This window comes from Pezoporus occidentalis, unplaced genomic scaffold (assembly GCF_034315485.1).
Source record: "Pezoporus occidentalis ecotype Australia unplaced genomic scaffold, CSIRO_AGI_Poc_V1 ctg27, whole genome shotgun sequence".
NCBI lineage: Eukaryota > Metazoa > Chordata > Aves > Psittaciformes > Psittacidae > Pezoporus > Pezoporus occidentalis.
In genome coordinates, this window is record NW_026914611.1 from 10597872 (window position 1) to 10612680 (window position 14809).

A 14809-nucleotide genomic window follows, 5' to 3' on the forward strand; every position below is an offset into this window, starting at 1 on the left:
AGTCCACCATGGCGCATGCTTCGGCGGGGCGGGGCGGGGCGGGGCGAGGTGGTGCATGCGCAGGCCGCGGGCGGGTCTGCGAGGGACTTCAAGGCCCTAGGCAGCTGGTGACGCGTCTGGCTTTGGGCTTGGCGGTTGACGCCCCCCCTCAGGTGAGCGCAGCCGTGCTGTGACCGGTACTCTTCCGCCCTCCCTCGGGCCGGGCCGGGCCGGGCCGGGCCCGGCACCTCTGCCTCCCTTCGTGGTCCGCCTCCCCGCGGAGCGGCTCAGTGTGTCCCTGGGCCACGGAGGTCTGACGGCCGGCCCGCAGCAGCTGTAACGCCGCGCTTGAGCGCAGTTCTAGAGGCTTTTCGCGTACCGCCGGCTGAGGGAGGCTTTCGGAACCGGCTGGAGGGGCTCCCGGGCGGACTTCCTCTCCCCAGTCTGCCGCCTTGCCTGTGGTTGTGGTAGTAACGCGTTCGCATAATAAGGTGTACGTGGAGCGTATAACCTTTGGGTTATTCCTTTCGTTCCTCCTAGAGCCTCTCTGAGTAGCTAAGAGGGGGCAATGGGAGTTCAAGGACTTTGGAAGCTGCTTGAATGCGCTGGGAGACCGATAAACCCTGAAGTTCTAGAAGGAAAAATTCTTGCCGTTGGTATCCTTTGAGTAAGCTGAGGAACCGGATTTGCGAAGGAGAGTGTTTTAATTATTGCTCTTATTTCTGCCTCATTATCTTATTTATATGCTTATTTCTGTTTTAAAACATGACCATATTTTGATAAATAGATCTTATACCCTATAATATGTGGAACACTAAGCTTTTTTTTCTTCTTTTTTTTTTTTTAAAAAGGGGTCTTTTACTAGGTTCCTTACACAAGTGTTGGGCTGTAGGATTTTGTGCTTTATCGATTAACGTGCTGCTCTTGGTAGGCTTATAAGATGAAAAAATGTAAACACTTATTGTATCACCTTTCCCATCATATATACTTTGTTCAATACTGGAAAGATGTGGAAAGAAATTACCCTTTGTTTATTTGTAAGAATAACTGGGGAGGTACTACTTGCTGCACAGTTATTTCAGCTCTCGTTTTTGTCCAGGGCAATAGGGGCAAGAATTTTTTCTTAAGTTTGCAAGTATTTGGGGAGTCTTGGTTTCAGTAATCAAGCCTGGAATAGTAGGCAAAGCCCTATTAGTCAAATATGTGCACTTTATAGAAACTATTAATATGGTATATGCATAAGGTAGCACATTTTTTTCTTCTTAACGATTCTTTCAAGATATCAGTATTTGGTTAAACCAAGCAATAAAGGGAGCCAGAGATCGCAGTGGTTATTCCGTACAAAATGCTCACCTCCTCACTCTGTTTCGTCGACTTTGCAAGCTACTGTTTTTCCGGATTCGACCTGTCTTTGTTTTTGATGGAGGGGCCCCACTTCTGAAGAGGCAAACCTTGGTAAGTGCCTTTCCTGTGTCATTGTAGTGCAAAATAGGGTGTATGTTTGTTAATACTAAGTAGCCATTTTCAATTTCGTTGTTATTCCTCCTGTGCACTGTGAGGATGGGGGGCTTGAAGTGCACTGCTGTGCAGATGTTCTTTGCAGTCTCACTCTTGGGTACACCTGTTGGAGCATGCAGCACCTCCCTTTTGATATATTCAGGTTTGATTTGTGTAGAAACTGGGTTGTAGAGATATAGATGATGGTATAAGCCATGGTGTAGGTGATGGTCTAGCTTTAGAATGAACCTGAACACTGTACTTACAAGCATTGGTACCCAAAAGGTGAAAACTGTTCCTGGGTCCCAACAGAGGAAATCAACATAGAGAGATCTGGAGGACCTGAAGATTATGTCCCCACTGATGTAGGATGAGTTAGGGGTTGCTCATAGGCTCAGCACACAGAATTATAACAATAATTTGCCAGATTTGTATCTTCAGCATCCAACAAAATCCTGTTGGCGTTTATCATATTTTCACAGGCTCAGCGAAGACGAAGAAAGGAAATCGCCAGCCATGATTCCAGGAAAACTGCAGAGAAACTCTTGAAAACATTTCTGAAGAGACAAGTTATCAAAAATGCTCTTAAGGGCAAGAGGCAAGAATAAAAAGTATTTTACCCTTGTTTGTAAGTGTCAGGGAAGTTTTTGTGTAGCTGTTAATCACTGGAGATTTTTTCTTTCCCTAAGCCATGAAGCATTTCCCAGTATTACAGAAGTTCGAAGAGAAGAAATTGATGACATATATGTATTGCCGCCTTTACAAGAAGAAGAGAAGAACAGGTAGGTAGAATTAAGAAATATTAGCTTAAATGGCAATAATAAACTGATAAAAATACAAACCACATTTTTTTGATGCTGCTGGAAGACCTGTGACCCATGAGGCTCCATTATCTATAAGGTATATCTTTGTTTTATGTCAGTTTCTTTTGGAAAGTTTAGTTTATAGGTGTGGGTACACAGGCCTTCTAGTTATTTATGCAAAAATAACAGAAGCACCTTAAGAGTACACAGGTTAAATTTTAAATTGGATTAATGTTTAAGGATGAAAGTGCTGCCTCAGTCTGTGTGACTAAATGGAATGGACTGTTCAAGCTTGAGTAGCTGGGGTGTGTGGCAGCTTTATTCCCTTCATTTAGTAGTGCAGACGTTCAGCAGAAGTAGGCTTTGTATGAACTTGTCAAACTTATGACACCTTAAGTGATATTAGGTGGGAATGTGGAGGTATCTGTTGGATTACTCTTTGCATATCTCATATATACTTTAAGCTCTGACCAAATAAGAATGAGGTAATGACTTAAACAGTAACAGTTGTCTCAATCTAGTTTTAACTGACAAAAGTCTTGCTTTCTGTTCAGATCTTTTTGGCTTGTGTATGCATTTATATGCGTGCACATGAGTGTTTGTATGTATATGTGTACATATATTTGTATGCAAATTTTTGTACTTGGCGAAGTGATGACTAAGGTCCTTTTGCTTAAAATAAGAACTTTATTTTCCTAGGTAATTATCTATATTTTTTTTTCTTTTTTCTCATTGTGATTTTTAGCTCAGAGGAGGAAGATGAAAAGGAATGGGAAATAAGAATGAATCAAAGAAAGATGTTGCATGTAAGTGCATCCTAATTGAACTATTACTGTGAATAATCCTCTCATTCATGTGCTATGCCTAAAAGACAAACAAAAAGATTAGAAAAAAAACAGAAGTGTTTGGGGAGGTATGGGTCCTACTATAGTGTTAGTTATCAAGCAAATAAGTCAATTTTCAGTATTCTGTGTATTCCTGCTAATAAGGAAGTACAAATGTATTTATGTATTTTTCTCCACAGCGGAAATACAGCAGAATAGGAATTTTGTATGGTATCTTTCTTTTCTGACTACTTTCTTTGGATATGTGGAGAAGAGATTGTTTTGTGTACGATAAAAGTGAAATGTATGCATTTGTGCACGTGTTTGCACACATAAGACAGCATATTTAACAAAATTCCTGTTCTTCTCCAAATAAGAACTGATACTGAAGCACCCCAGTCCTTGAGTTTTCACAGATAAATTCTGTATTTCCCTCTGATGTGCTGATCTCATGAGAAGAGAAATATGTAATCTAAGAAGATGGCACAATAGATAATAAAATTATCTCTGTTTTCATCAAAGAAAGCAAATGAACAAGAAAATCCCCAACAAAAACTCTTGAAACTTGGAAATACTGTTTATCTTTGAAGTAGTTCATATTCAGGAGAACCTCCTTGGAAGGATAAAATCAGATTACCTGAGGCTGTAGGACCTTCTGTGATTTAGACTTATCTTTTTGTAAAAAAGAATAAACCCAAGTTTCTCTGTATAGAGTACATCAACAATTATGCATTTTATTTTATTAGGTAGTTATCTCATTTGGTTTTGTTTGGTTTTGGCTTTTTTTTGTGGGATTGGTTTGTTTGTTTTGTTTTGTTTTTTGTTACTTTTTGTTTGGTTGATGTTTTTTTTTTTCCTTAACTGTTTTCTTCACAGTAGCAAGAAAGGTTTTGGGTGTGGGTGGTTGTTGTTTGAAATGATGCTCTAAATATTTTATTGTTCTTGCTGTGCTGTAATATAAAATAGGTGTTTATGTTGTTTTCCATTTTTATAGGAAGCATTATGTGAAAATCCTCAGTCTGTAGATATTGAATCAGAAGATTTCAAGAACCTGCCTCCTGAAGTAAAATATGAGATCTTGACCGAGATGAAAGAATTTACAAAACGAAAAAGAACATTTTTTGAAGCAATGCCAGAGGTAATATTTAAAATGGTTTTTAAGCTGTCAGAATGGAGCTATTGCCATTAATGCAGATGAATATTACATAAGAGTATCCCATCTGGAAAGTTTTACCCCCAGGCCTGTTTAATAGGAGATGTTACATTGAGAGGAAAAAGCCCCAGTGAGATAATGACTCTTAACAGAGACTTCATGTTTGTCTATTCAAAACCCTATCCTAAAGTATCCAGGAGTGCAGCAGTCACTAAAAGACAAATGTTACCTGCTTAAACCTGTTACCTCTCCAGAGCGTGGGAGATAAACCTTCTTAAAAGGTGCAGCTACATGGAATTTTATTTAAATTGACTTGTTTATTTCTTTGTTTTAAGGAATCCAATGCCTTTTCCCAGTACCAGCTTAGAGGTTTGCTTAAGAAAAGCAGCCTCAGTCGGTGCATAGAAAATGTACAGAAAGAACTGAATCAACAGCACACTGGTGAAATCCAAACACAATATGAAAATGAAGGTGGTTTTGTGAAAGAAGTGGAATATAGAAAGGTAGTCTCGGAGGATACTTCTCACTATATCCTAATAAAGGGTACGTTGGGTCCTAATTTTGTAAAACCTCTTGTTTGGTATCTGCAGTCTACAGCTCTGTTTAAAAAAAATCCCAAACCCTGATTATTGTTTGAAATTGTATGAAATTGGTACATTACCGTTAGGCACAATTAACTATGATCTGTAAGTGTGTAGAAAACTGGTCTATTAATCTTTATACAATGATGTTCATTCTATAAAATGTAATGTTAGTATAAAGCATTTTTTTTTACTAAAAAAATATTCAACAAAACCCCTTTCTTTTAGGCATTAGAGCAAAAGAAGCTACAGGTCAAGATTTGGAAGCTATTGCAGGGCCCTCATCAAAAATGCCTGAACTTACTAAATTGAAAGAATTTGCTGAATCTCCTGCTAATGCAAAGCTAGTTGAAACTGAGAAACTGCAGACAGAGAAAGATAATGTGGTGACTGCACCACCCTCTCCTCGGACTTTGCTTGCCATCCAGGCTGCTATGCTAGAAAGCAGCTCAGAAGAAGAACTGGGGGATGAAGATACAGGACAACTGAACACAGACCTGTCTGTAGCAGAGGAAGGCAGTGTGTCTCCAAGAACACTATATGCAATTCATCGAGCTCTGAGTGATGATGGTGATGATGATGCAAGAGAGGAAGTTGTTACTGTTAGAACTGATAGAGTGCTACCAGAAAGATCAGAAGTGAAGGATTTGCTGCTTAGTAGCTCAGATGAGGAAGACCAGATTCCTGAAGTTAAGGAGAGAAGAATACCTACATCTGCAATTAATTTGTCAAACCAGGTGGTTATGCAAGATGCTGAATTTGAACAAAAGAGTCAGGAGCTGGACAAAAATCATATTACAACCAAAGACACTATTATATCCACACTTGAAAACTATTCTTGTATTGACAATACTAAAAAAGGCAAAGAAGACGTAGATAAAGAAGATGATAGTTCCAAAATAGAGTTAAATTGTTTGGGAGATAAGAATATAAACTTGTGCATGCAGAAGCCAAACTGTTTTCCTGTACAAACTAGTATAGAGTCTTTGATTCATGCTGAAACAGCAGGCCTTTGTGAAAATGAGGAAAACTTGAAAATTTCTCTAAATGTAGAGGAAGAAGTGTTGCAAACAGAAGAGAATGTACCTGAAGTACGAAAGGATATTACATTTTTCCCAGAAACGAAAACTCCTGAGGAGGAAAAAGAAGAGATATCACAGTCTGAAGACAGTGATTCTGATGGTATGTGCTTTTTAATTGGGTAAAAACATAAGAAAATGGGACCTTACTGTATTAGTAGTCAGTTGAAGTTAACCTTTTCTCCTGGTAAGAAATGCTTTAAAATACTTCTATTTGCATGTATGTAGGAGGTAGGAAGAAAATCTGAGTTTTTTTTTTCCCCTTGGTATTGTGTTTTATCATTGAAACCTGAGTGTACAATACAGAGAGTCAGGAAAGCATGTTCTTGTGTGTGCATTGAACTTAGCTGGTGTAGGAATGATCAACCACTAGGTTTCTGTAATCTCGCAATCCTTGTATATATTTATTGCATATAGAAGAAAAATCACTTATGCTTATGAATACTCCTTTTAATTTTTTTCTTTTTTTTGGACAAGCAGTGGGAAGTTGAATTCTTTATTTTCCTTTCATAGGAAGTTTTATTGAAGTGGAAACTGAAATCAGTAATGAGGCTGAGTTTCCTGCTAAATGTCATGAAGAACTGGGTGATGAAACAGCACTTCCAGAAGTGGAGACAGACAGACATGATACTGTCACACAGGACTTGCTGAAGGAGTCTGAAGTGCAGCTGGCAAACAATCAGAGTGTTGAAAGAGGAGATGATGATAAAGATGGAGAGGATAAGTGGCAAGACATCAGTATGGTAACGCCTTGTTATTTGTTTTGAGATAGTAATTTAAGTGCTGTGTCCCCAAGTAGTTCTTAAGGAAGACTATTGGTCAACTTCTTACTGTTTTGTTGCTTTCTCAAACATGCCTATAGTTGTATGGGACCTTATCTTTCTTTAAAGATGATGGTTAATCATAATCTCCCTGAATTCAGAGGGAAACTTTAAGGGTTTAGCAGTCTGGGTAGACCTATCTCTGATTTTATAATTTACTGTGTCAGAGAGGCCATGTCAACTTCCAAGTAATGGAGCACATGCTACTAGAATAACTATAGTGGGAGACTTAGTGATTTACTTAATTAAACATACCTGAATTGTTGAAATAATGAAAATCTTGTTTTGTTTTTCAGGAAGAGCTAGAAGAATTAGAAAATGACCTTTCTGCTGAGCAGAATAAGCTTCAGGCTCAGAAAGAGAAGCAGGAACGTGTTGCCGCCTCTGTAACAGGACAGATGTGCTTGGAAAGCCAGGTAGTATTTGTTGAATCATTTGGTTTGATACAGTATGCTGTTAACTCCAGTCAAATGTTTTCTCAAAAGCTATTAGTAATTTTGTTTAATTACAGGTCACCTTTTTTTCCTCTTAGGAGCTTGTTTTCTTTAGTCTGCTTGATTTAAAACATTACATGTATTGAGGCAATACTGAATTCTAACCTATAACATTATAGAATAATGATATTCTAGTATGGAATTGGAATAATCTGGATGTTAGCTAGATTGTGATTTCTCCTGTGGATTAAAAAATGAAATCTTACAAGAAATCTGTGTGGTAACCCAGGTTTATGCCCTGGTAACTGATCTTAATGAATCTCACCAGTAATACCTGCATAAGCCTGTAACCTCTGCTTTAATAGATGCATTTAAAGGTTGATACAGTCTAATGCGAGGTCTACTTATGACATTATGTTAAGGTTAATCCATAATAAAATAGCCTAGTCATAGTATCTATCACATAGTAAATTAATTATAAGAAATATAGAAATGCTTTTATTTTAGTTTAAAATGCTTGAAATTTTTTGTTCCTTTGTTAAATACTTGCTCATACTTGTTTCTTCAGATAATTTGTTTTTTTTAAAGGCCAATGCTTTTGTAATACTACGTGTCCTATAATGGTAGATACACCATTATAGTTGTGAGTCTCTTGACCTTGTGCTTTTGCTCTTTATTTCAGTAAAAGTTTTAAGTCTTGAGATGGACTTTATCAGGGCACAAAAGCCAGCTGCAGTGAGGAGAAAAGAGAGGGTGTTTATGTGCAGATATATGTATACATATCAAATATGTCATTAATTTTATAGCTTAGGTTTTGCAGTGATTGTTACGTCCAACTTTGGAGCAGGAGAGTAAATGGAATTTCTGGAGATGACTTAATCCAGAATTGTGTCTCTAACCCAAGCCTGTGAAACTAGTGTGTGTGTGTGAAAGCGAACTGAAGTTAAATAATATATTCCATAAAACCAAATTGTCTAAGATGCATTAAATACATGTATATCAAAATGCCATCCAAAGGGTGATTAGTCTGCCCACTGTTTCCTGCTTGATATGAATGTTTCTAATAGGCTTTCATACTATTATCTGAAGTGATGACTCTTTATTTAATGTGCATCTTTTTTTTTTGTTTTTTCATGGAGGCCACACAATTGTAACACATGGTCTTTTGTCCATGATGTGCAAAGCACAATACTTATGTATGCTTGTGCAAATAAAGTAGCAGGCTCTCAGACTGTGCAGTAATAGTGTGGTCAAGTAGCGCTTGACTCACGTGGCACTATCTGCCTGAGATGTGTGTGATTTTTCCAATCTCTTTACTGTGCTTGGCACTTCTCAGCAGAAATTAAGATTTATTTTGAAATGTTTAATACACCCCAAGTGTGAATCTAGCAGTTCTGAGTAAAGCAGAAGTATAACAGAAGTTCGTTCTTCAGATGCAATATTAACTGTTTTCTCTCTATCCTACAGGAGCTTCTCCGTCTGTTTGGCATTCCGTATATTGAAGCTCCAATGGAGGCAGAGGCGCAGTGTGCTGTATTGGACCTTACTGATCAGACCTCTGGGACAATTACAGATGATAGTGATGTTTGGTTATTTGGTGCACGACATGTTTATAAAAATTTCTTCAGCCAAAACCAATATGTGGAGTATTATCAGTATGTTGATTTTCAAAACCAGCTAGGTAAGCCTCAGGTATTGATTCATTAAATACAGTCTTTAAGACAGCACTGCCATCTATCTTTTTGAAGTTGTAATTTCCACAGAATTTTGTGTGTCTATTACTACAATGCCTGCTCTTTGGAGAGTGTAAAGGCGTTCAGTTGGTTTTATTGCCGTATGACCCCCCCTGAATTTTAAGGCGCCTGCATTTAATACACTGAGTTAGTGTGATGAACATCAAGACTGGAGATATGAACCCTGGTACCTGTTTCTGGGTAAATGTCAGCATGGCTTTTCTGACGTGGTGAGAAAATTATATTCTGATGTCATCAGATTTATAGGTTTCTGGAAATGAAAGTTAATTTTGAACATACTGACACATAATGTTTTAGGAGAGGGTCTGGCATACATATATGCTCTGTAAAAGGTTTTTCATTTAGTTACGCTGACAGTTTTTTTTTTCTTTCAGATTACTCTTGTACTAGTCTAATCAAATTGTTGCTAATTATGAACTACAAAACTTTAGTGTCACATAGTGTATTAAAGAAAATATGAGCTAGTTTTAACTTCTTATGCCTTGTTTAAGCAGAACTCTTAAAATCAGTTTTAATGTTTTCAAAGTTGAGAGAGGCTATAGACTTTGAAATAATATTTTAATGCCTTCAGCATGTAAAATTCCACAACATTTTTATGTGGTGAAAAATGTCTTTGGTTTCTTCTCCCAGCAAACTGCATGAAATGATTTCTTTGCCCTACTTATACCTACTTAGGTGTGCTACCATAGCTTACTTGGAAGATTTGCTGTGGAAACGTGTGATTTTTTTTTTTTTTTTTTTTTCTTTTTTTCTGTTATTAATGTAGTAAACCAGAGCTATTATTTATTTATTGGGGAAAAATAGTCACCATCGGTCTTCTTCATGTAACATTCTTCTGGTCTTGTGCTTTTTACTCCTTTTACATGCATTGCACAGTTCTTCTTTCACCACAGTTGATGGATATCCTGAGTAGCATGCCAATAGTTTTGCTTTGTGTGCTTAGACATGCATCCCTTCTTTTATCAACTGATTTTATTTATTTATTTATTTATTTATGTTGTTCTTTAATCTAAACTCCTGAAGCTAGTCACTGAAAATCAGCCTGATTGCCTCAGATCTTGCAGCATACTAAGTACAAGTGGTCAGCTGAGTTATTCCTCCTTTCTGGCTATTTCATGGGCTCTTTTTGTCTACTTAATAACTGCACTAGCAAAGGCTTCCAGTTTGGGAACACTTTTAAGAAATAGAGGCATTGATATTACGGGCTAGAATTCAAATTGAATGCTTTTTTTGTTTCAGATGCAGGTGTTACTGTTTGCAGGTCAGCATTAGATGGGAACAGGAGAGAAACTAGAGAAACATACGTAAAATAGTATCTCTTAGCTCTTAATGTTTCCGGATGGTCTCTACATTGTAACATTTAATTTTGGCAAAGATGTATTTGTTGAGTTAGCACAACTACCTGTGCTTCAGCTAAGGTGCTCGAGAATACCATTTAGCAAATTCTGACATTGAATTAAATGTACTTTTACAGAGTTAATATCTTCGAGTTCCTTTCGGGTTTTGCCTTTCAGATAACATATTTTTTAATTTTGTAAGGGAATGTATGCTGGATCCACTGGTTTTAATTGGTTTATGCACTTTCTGTTACAGGGTTGGATCGAAGCAAGCTGATTAATTTGGCATACTTGCTTGGAAGTGACTACACTGAGGGTATCCCAAATGTTGGCTTTGTAACAGCGATGGAGATTTTAAATGAATTTCCTGGGCATGGTTTGGAACCTCTCTTGAGATTTGCGTATGCTTCATCATATTTTGCTTTTTTGTCTTTCTATAATATTAGTGAATATACTTTTATGCTGCTTAAGTATACAACCGTCATTAAGGAGACTAAGTTAACTGTAAAATATGTGACTCCATTATGTCACTATTTGAAATGGCAGGTAAATAAGGGGACATACTGATACAGCTATTACAGTGAGACTAAAGAAGACAATAGAACAGCTGTAGAACTGTGCGACTGCCTCTGAATTCATTGCGGAGTTGGACCCATAGTGGAGTGGAGGTATATTCTCCCTGTGTTTGTGAGAAGGTGCTGTAGCTTGCTCGTAGAGAAAAGAGACTTGATGAGTGAGGAATGGATGACCTGGAAGGAGACAGACAGGTAGGCTGTGGGGAAGAGCAAGATTTGTAGAGGGCCTAAGCCAGTTGTATTGGCAATAGCAAGAATGATTAGAAATACTTTTAGTTTTTATTTTCTTCTTTTGCATACCAAAAAAAACCTTTTAAAATTATCATTGTATGTGGAACATCCTTCCTGTGTGTGGCTAAATTTAGGGCCTTCTGTTTAGCAGTTCATGAGGAATCCAGATGATGTTTGCTACTGTGGCTTACAACAGCTGCGTTTACTGTTTATGTTCTGTCTTTTCTGCTTTCAGGTTATATGTCCGTTTTGCCATTGGGGAATTTTCTACTCACTTTATGTAGTAACTGAAGCAGGGAGACTAGGGCTATTGAAATTAGCATGGTGGCTCTTGATATTCCAAATTGTACCTTATGGAATACTTTCCTCTGTTTTTCAGTGAGTGGTGGAATGAGGCTCAGAAGAATAAGAAATTGAGACCTAATCCACGTGACACCAAAGTCAAGAAGAAGTTGCGGGACCTGCAGCTTTCCTCAGGTTTCCCAAATCCAGCAGTGGCAGAAGCATACCTGAATCCTATGGTGGATGAGACAAGGGGTTCGTTCATCTGGGGGAAGCCTGATGTAGAACAAATCAGAGAATATCCTTTTACTGTATAGCAGGATTTGTCAGCGAAGAGTGCTCAGATTAAAGTTCATAAGGCTTGTGAGTCAGTAACGGTGTGTCCAGTTTTTAACGTCTCATTGGTGTGAGGGGCCCTTAGCTCCATATGCATGTGATATCCTACAATGGTACCAGCTCTGGAACTGAAGGGCATGCAGCCATGCATGTGTGTCACGCGAGGTGGCTCTGCTCTCCTAAGAGAGTAAGCTGTTTCACATTGCATGTAAAGAGAATCTCATAGCTGTCAGGAGTGTGCTACTCTGCCATCTTTCGCAAATATGTTTCAAAGTGTAGTCAGCAGAAATGGTGACTTAGGCTGCATTACTTACTGCATTTCTTGCAGTGTATTTCTTGCATCCATTGCAGCTTGAGCTGCAGAAAATTGTTAAAAAGTACATGACAATGCATGCAGAGCTAATGGTATTTTGAACAGCAAATGAAACTTCCAGTGTGTGCAAGTGTAAAAATAAGACTTGCTTTGTCATATGACAATGCTGTATAGCCAAAATGAGTTCTGTCCTCATTGAGACACACTCTTGGAAATGTTGATATTAGAGAACAAAAATCTGTAACTAATAGACATGTAGCAGCATGATTAGGATATGTAATGTAATACTGGAAGCATCTGCGTAAGTCAGCTGTAGTAACTTAAGAGTATTTTCTCTGGTTTCTTAGTAAAAAAAGCTTTGAAGTAGAGTAGCTTTCTTCTAGACAATTTTTATTTGAGAGATCTTTATTTTATGTTTGTACAATACTAGTAACAGCCACTGTGCAAAGGTCCTTAACTTTTTGCACGTTCTGTCAGAATCGCTTTGGCTGGACCAGGGTGAAGACAGATGAAATCCTTTTGCCTGTGATGAAACAGCTGAACTTGCAGCAGGTAAAACATAGAACTGTGTGTAGTTTAAGGGTAACTAGAAGAGTGTAAGAGCTGTTTTAAAATGAACAGCAAGGTTTTAATCTAAAATAAATTTCTCAGAAACTGGGGTTTGGCCATTTTTTTTTTAAATATTCATATTATATTTAAAATTTATTAAACTTACTTCTCTGGACTTCATTTCCATATGATTTTGGTGTCCTTTAAGGAACTCTATGTAATTTCAATTGCTGTTTTCAAATTTTGTTACTTATCAAGCACCTATTCAGCTTGATGTTGCTGTTTGTTCTGGATGTAGCTGAAATCTCAAGTACTTCAAGCACCTCTGGTACTTTTAAAAGACAATATGCTGTCTCTAAAAATGATTTATAAAAATACCTTTAAGATTTTCGTGAATGGAGACTGACCATTTGGTATCATCCCCATTCTTTGAGGAGGGGTGCAGACTGAACTGCTGAGCAACATTTATATGGTAATCAGAGTAATATTATTAATGTTCTGTTAACTTTAATAAAACTTAAAAGTGAATAGTGGTGCATGCTGCTGTACTGTGAAAGTCAGTGCTAAAACTGATCGCCGAAGGTCGGATTCTTTTCTCCTTTCGCCATGAGCAAGATGGATCCTTAGTCTAAACTAGTCTTCTAGGTTTTCTCTGTTGCTCAAAGGAGTGAAAGGTACCAAACCCCATAATTAAAGCCATTTACTTTCAGGTTGACTGGAGCAACCTTTGGAAGCATTGGTTCTTTTATACAATTTTAGAGAGAATATAGAGAGCTATCTTAGTTTATGTAGCAAGCCTAGCTGTGATTGAGTCACACAGACCCTTTGTGTATGAGCCCTTCTAGTTCTGCTCTTAAATCTTTACACTGTAGCAACATATGTTACAATGAACTTGAGTCAGATAAGTGCTTTTTGTTGCACTAGCATATGAAATGTAAAGTGCACTTGTAACATTTGCTTAATATGCATTCTGTAGTTCTAACAGCTTGAAGCTAACGATGTGTTGGTAAGGACATACTTAAGAGCACTACAGAGATTCTCTGTATTAAGGTTGAAAATAGCAACATATCTAATCATCAAGGACAATGTTTATGAAATTTCACCAGCGTTTGCTATTTAGTTTCTGTAAAGGTTCTTGTTGCAGAACTTATAATAAAGTATAGGTATGTCTGTAATATTGTGTCTTATTGTTCACATCTATTTGTATTAATCTTGTTAGTCCTTTGTCTTAGTATGCATTATAATATAGTTAACTGAATTCCTATCACAAAAACCTCCAAAGGTGTTTCTCTGTTTTATTTTTGACAGACTCAGCTTCGAATTGATTCATTCTTCAGGCTAGAACAGCAGGAAAAAATAGCTATTAAAAGTCAGAGACTGCGCAGAGCTGTGACTTGCCTGAAGAGGAAGGAAAAAGAAGCAGCTGATGATGTTCAGGAGATTGAACTTAAAGCGCATGAAGAAAGGAAAGGGGAAGATACTGCAGGCTGTACAGATCATCAAGTTATGGCAACCGAAGTCCAAAATGGAAAGAGAAGAAAGCTTTCAGATTCCACAAAAGAACATGTCTATGGAGGTGGTTTTATAGGGAATTTGCATCTTTCAGAAACTTCTAGTGACTCCTCAATAGAGGAATCAGAAAGCAGAGATTTGGGCAGGAGCAAAAGGAGGAAAAAGGTCTCTGCAATGGAGTCAGCAGACTCTAAAGAGAAAAAGAGGTGCAGTAGTTCAAGTGGTGAGGATGAAGAATTGGGAAAAATAATCTTGGTGACTGCCAAACCTGTGTTTGAGGGAAAAAAAAAGAAATCGCAGAGTAAGAGAAGAATAAAAAAGAAAACGTCTTAAAGAAAAGAAGTCTTGAAAAAGAGAGGCTATGTATGGGTTTTGTGACTTAAGCTTTATAAATATTGTGATGAATTTTTGATAAAATAATAAATTATCTCTATTTGTTATGTATTTGTCTGTCTGTAATCTGATGTACAGTGATTATTTATGTTCTGAAGTAAATGTCAAGTTTCTAGTTTTGGAGTTACGTGACCATGTCCAAAGACACAATCTATTTGCAAAAGTGACATTAAGAGGTATCCACTGGTTGTAGAACTCATGTCAAATTAGTTTGTAAGAGAAACAATGTGTGTTAGGCTCAGACTTCCCCACCTACCCACCTCTCTTCCTCAGTGATTGTAGAATTTTTTTTATAGCTCCTGTGAGTCAAGGTGGAAAAGCACGTAAGTTGCTAGTCATACCTGTGTTCTTACATT

General features: G+C 37.6%; 1 protein-coding gene across 2 annotated transcripts; it reads left to right on the forward strand.

The window, feature by feature from the left end:
- The first annotated feature begins 394 nt into the window (after positions 1 to 394).
- ERCC5 (ERCC excision repair 5, endonuclease) lies at positions 395 to 14504 on the forward strand. Of its 2 annotated transcripts, XM_062624712.1 has the most exons (15): positions 395 to 635; positions 1259 to 1434; positions 1959 to 2074; positions 2166 to 2258; positions 3025 to 3085; positions 4098 to 4241; positions 4592 to 4799; positions 5066 to 6019; positions 6430 to 6659; positions 7034 to 7153; positions 8639 to 8852; positions 10519 to 10663; positions 11448 to 11648; positions 12467 to 12551; positions 13857 to 14504. In XM_062624712.1, exons 1-15 carry the CDS (start codon positions 548 to 550, stop codon positions 14391 to 14393), a joined length of 3372 nt encoding a protein of 1123 aa, XP_062480696.1. In that variant the 5' UTR covers positions 395 to 547; the 3' UTR covers positions 14394 to 14504. The 2 variants fall into 2 exon arrangements, with proteins under 2 accessions (XP_062480696.1, XP_062480697.1); XM_062624713.1 differs by lacking the exon at positions 395 to 635 and having other exon boundaries at positions 1294 to 1434; positions 1959 to 2087.
- Positions 14505 to 14809: the final 305 nt, after the last annotated feature.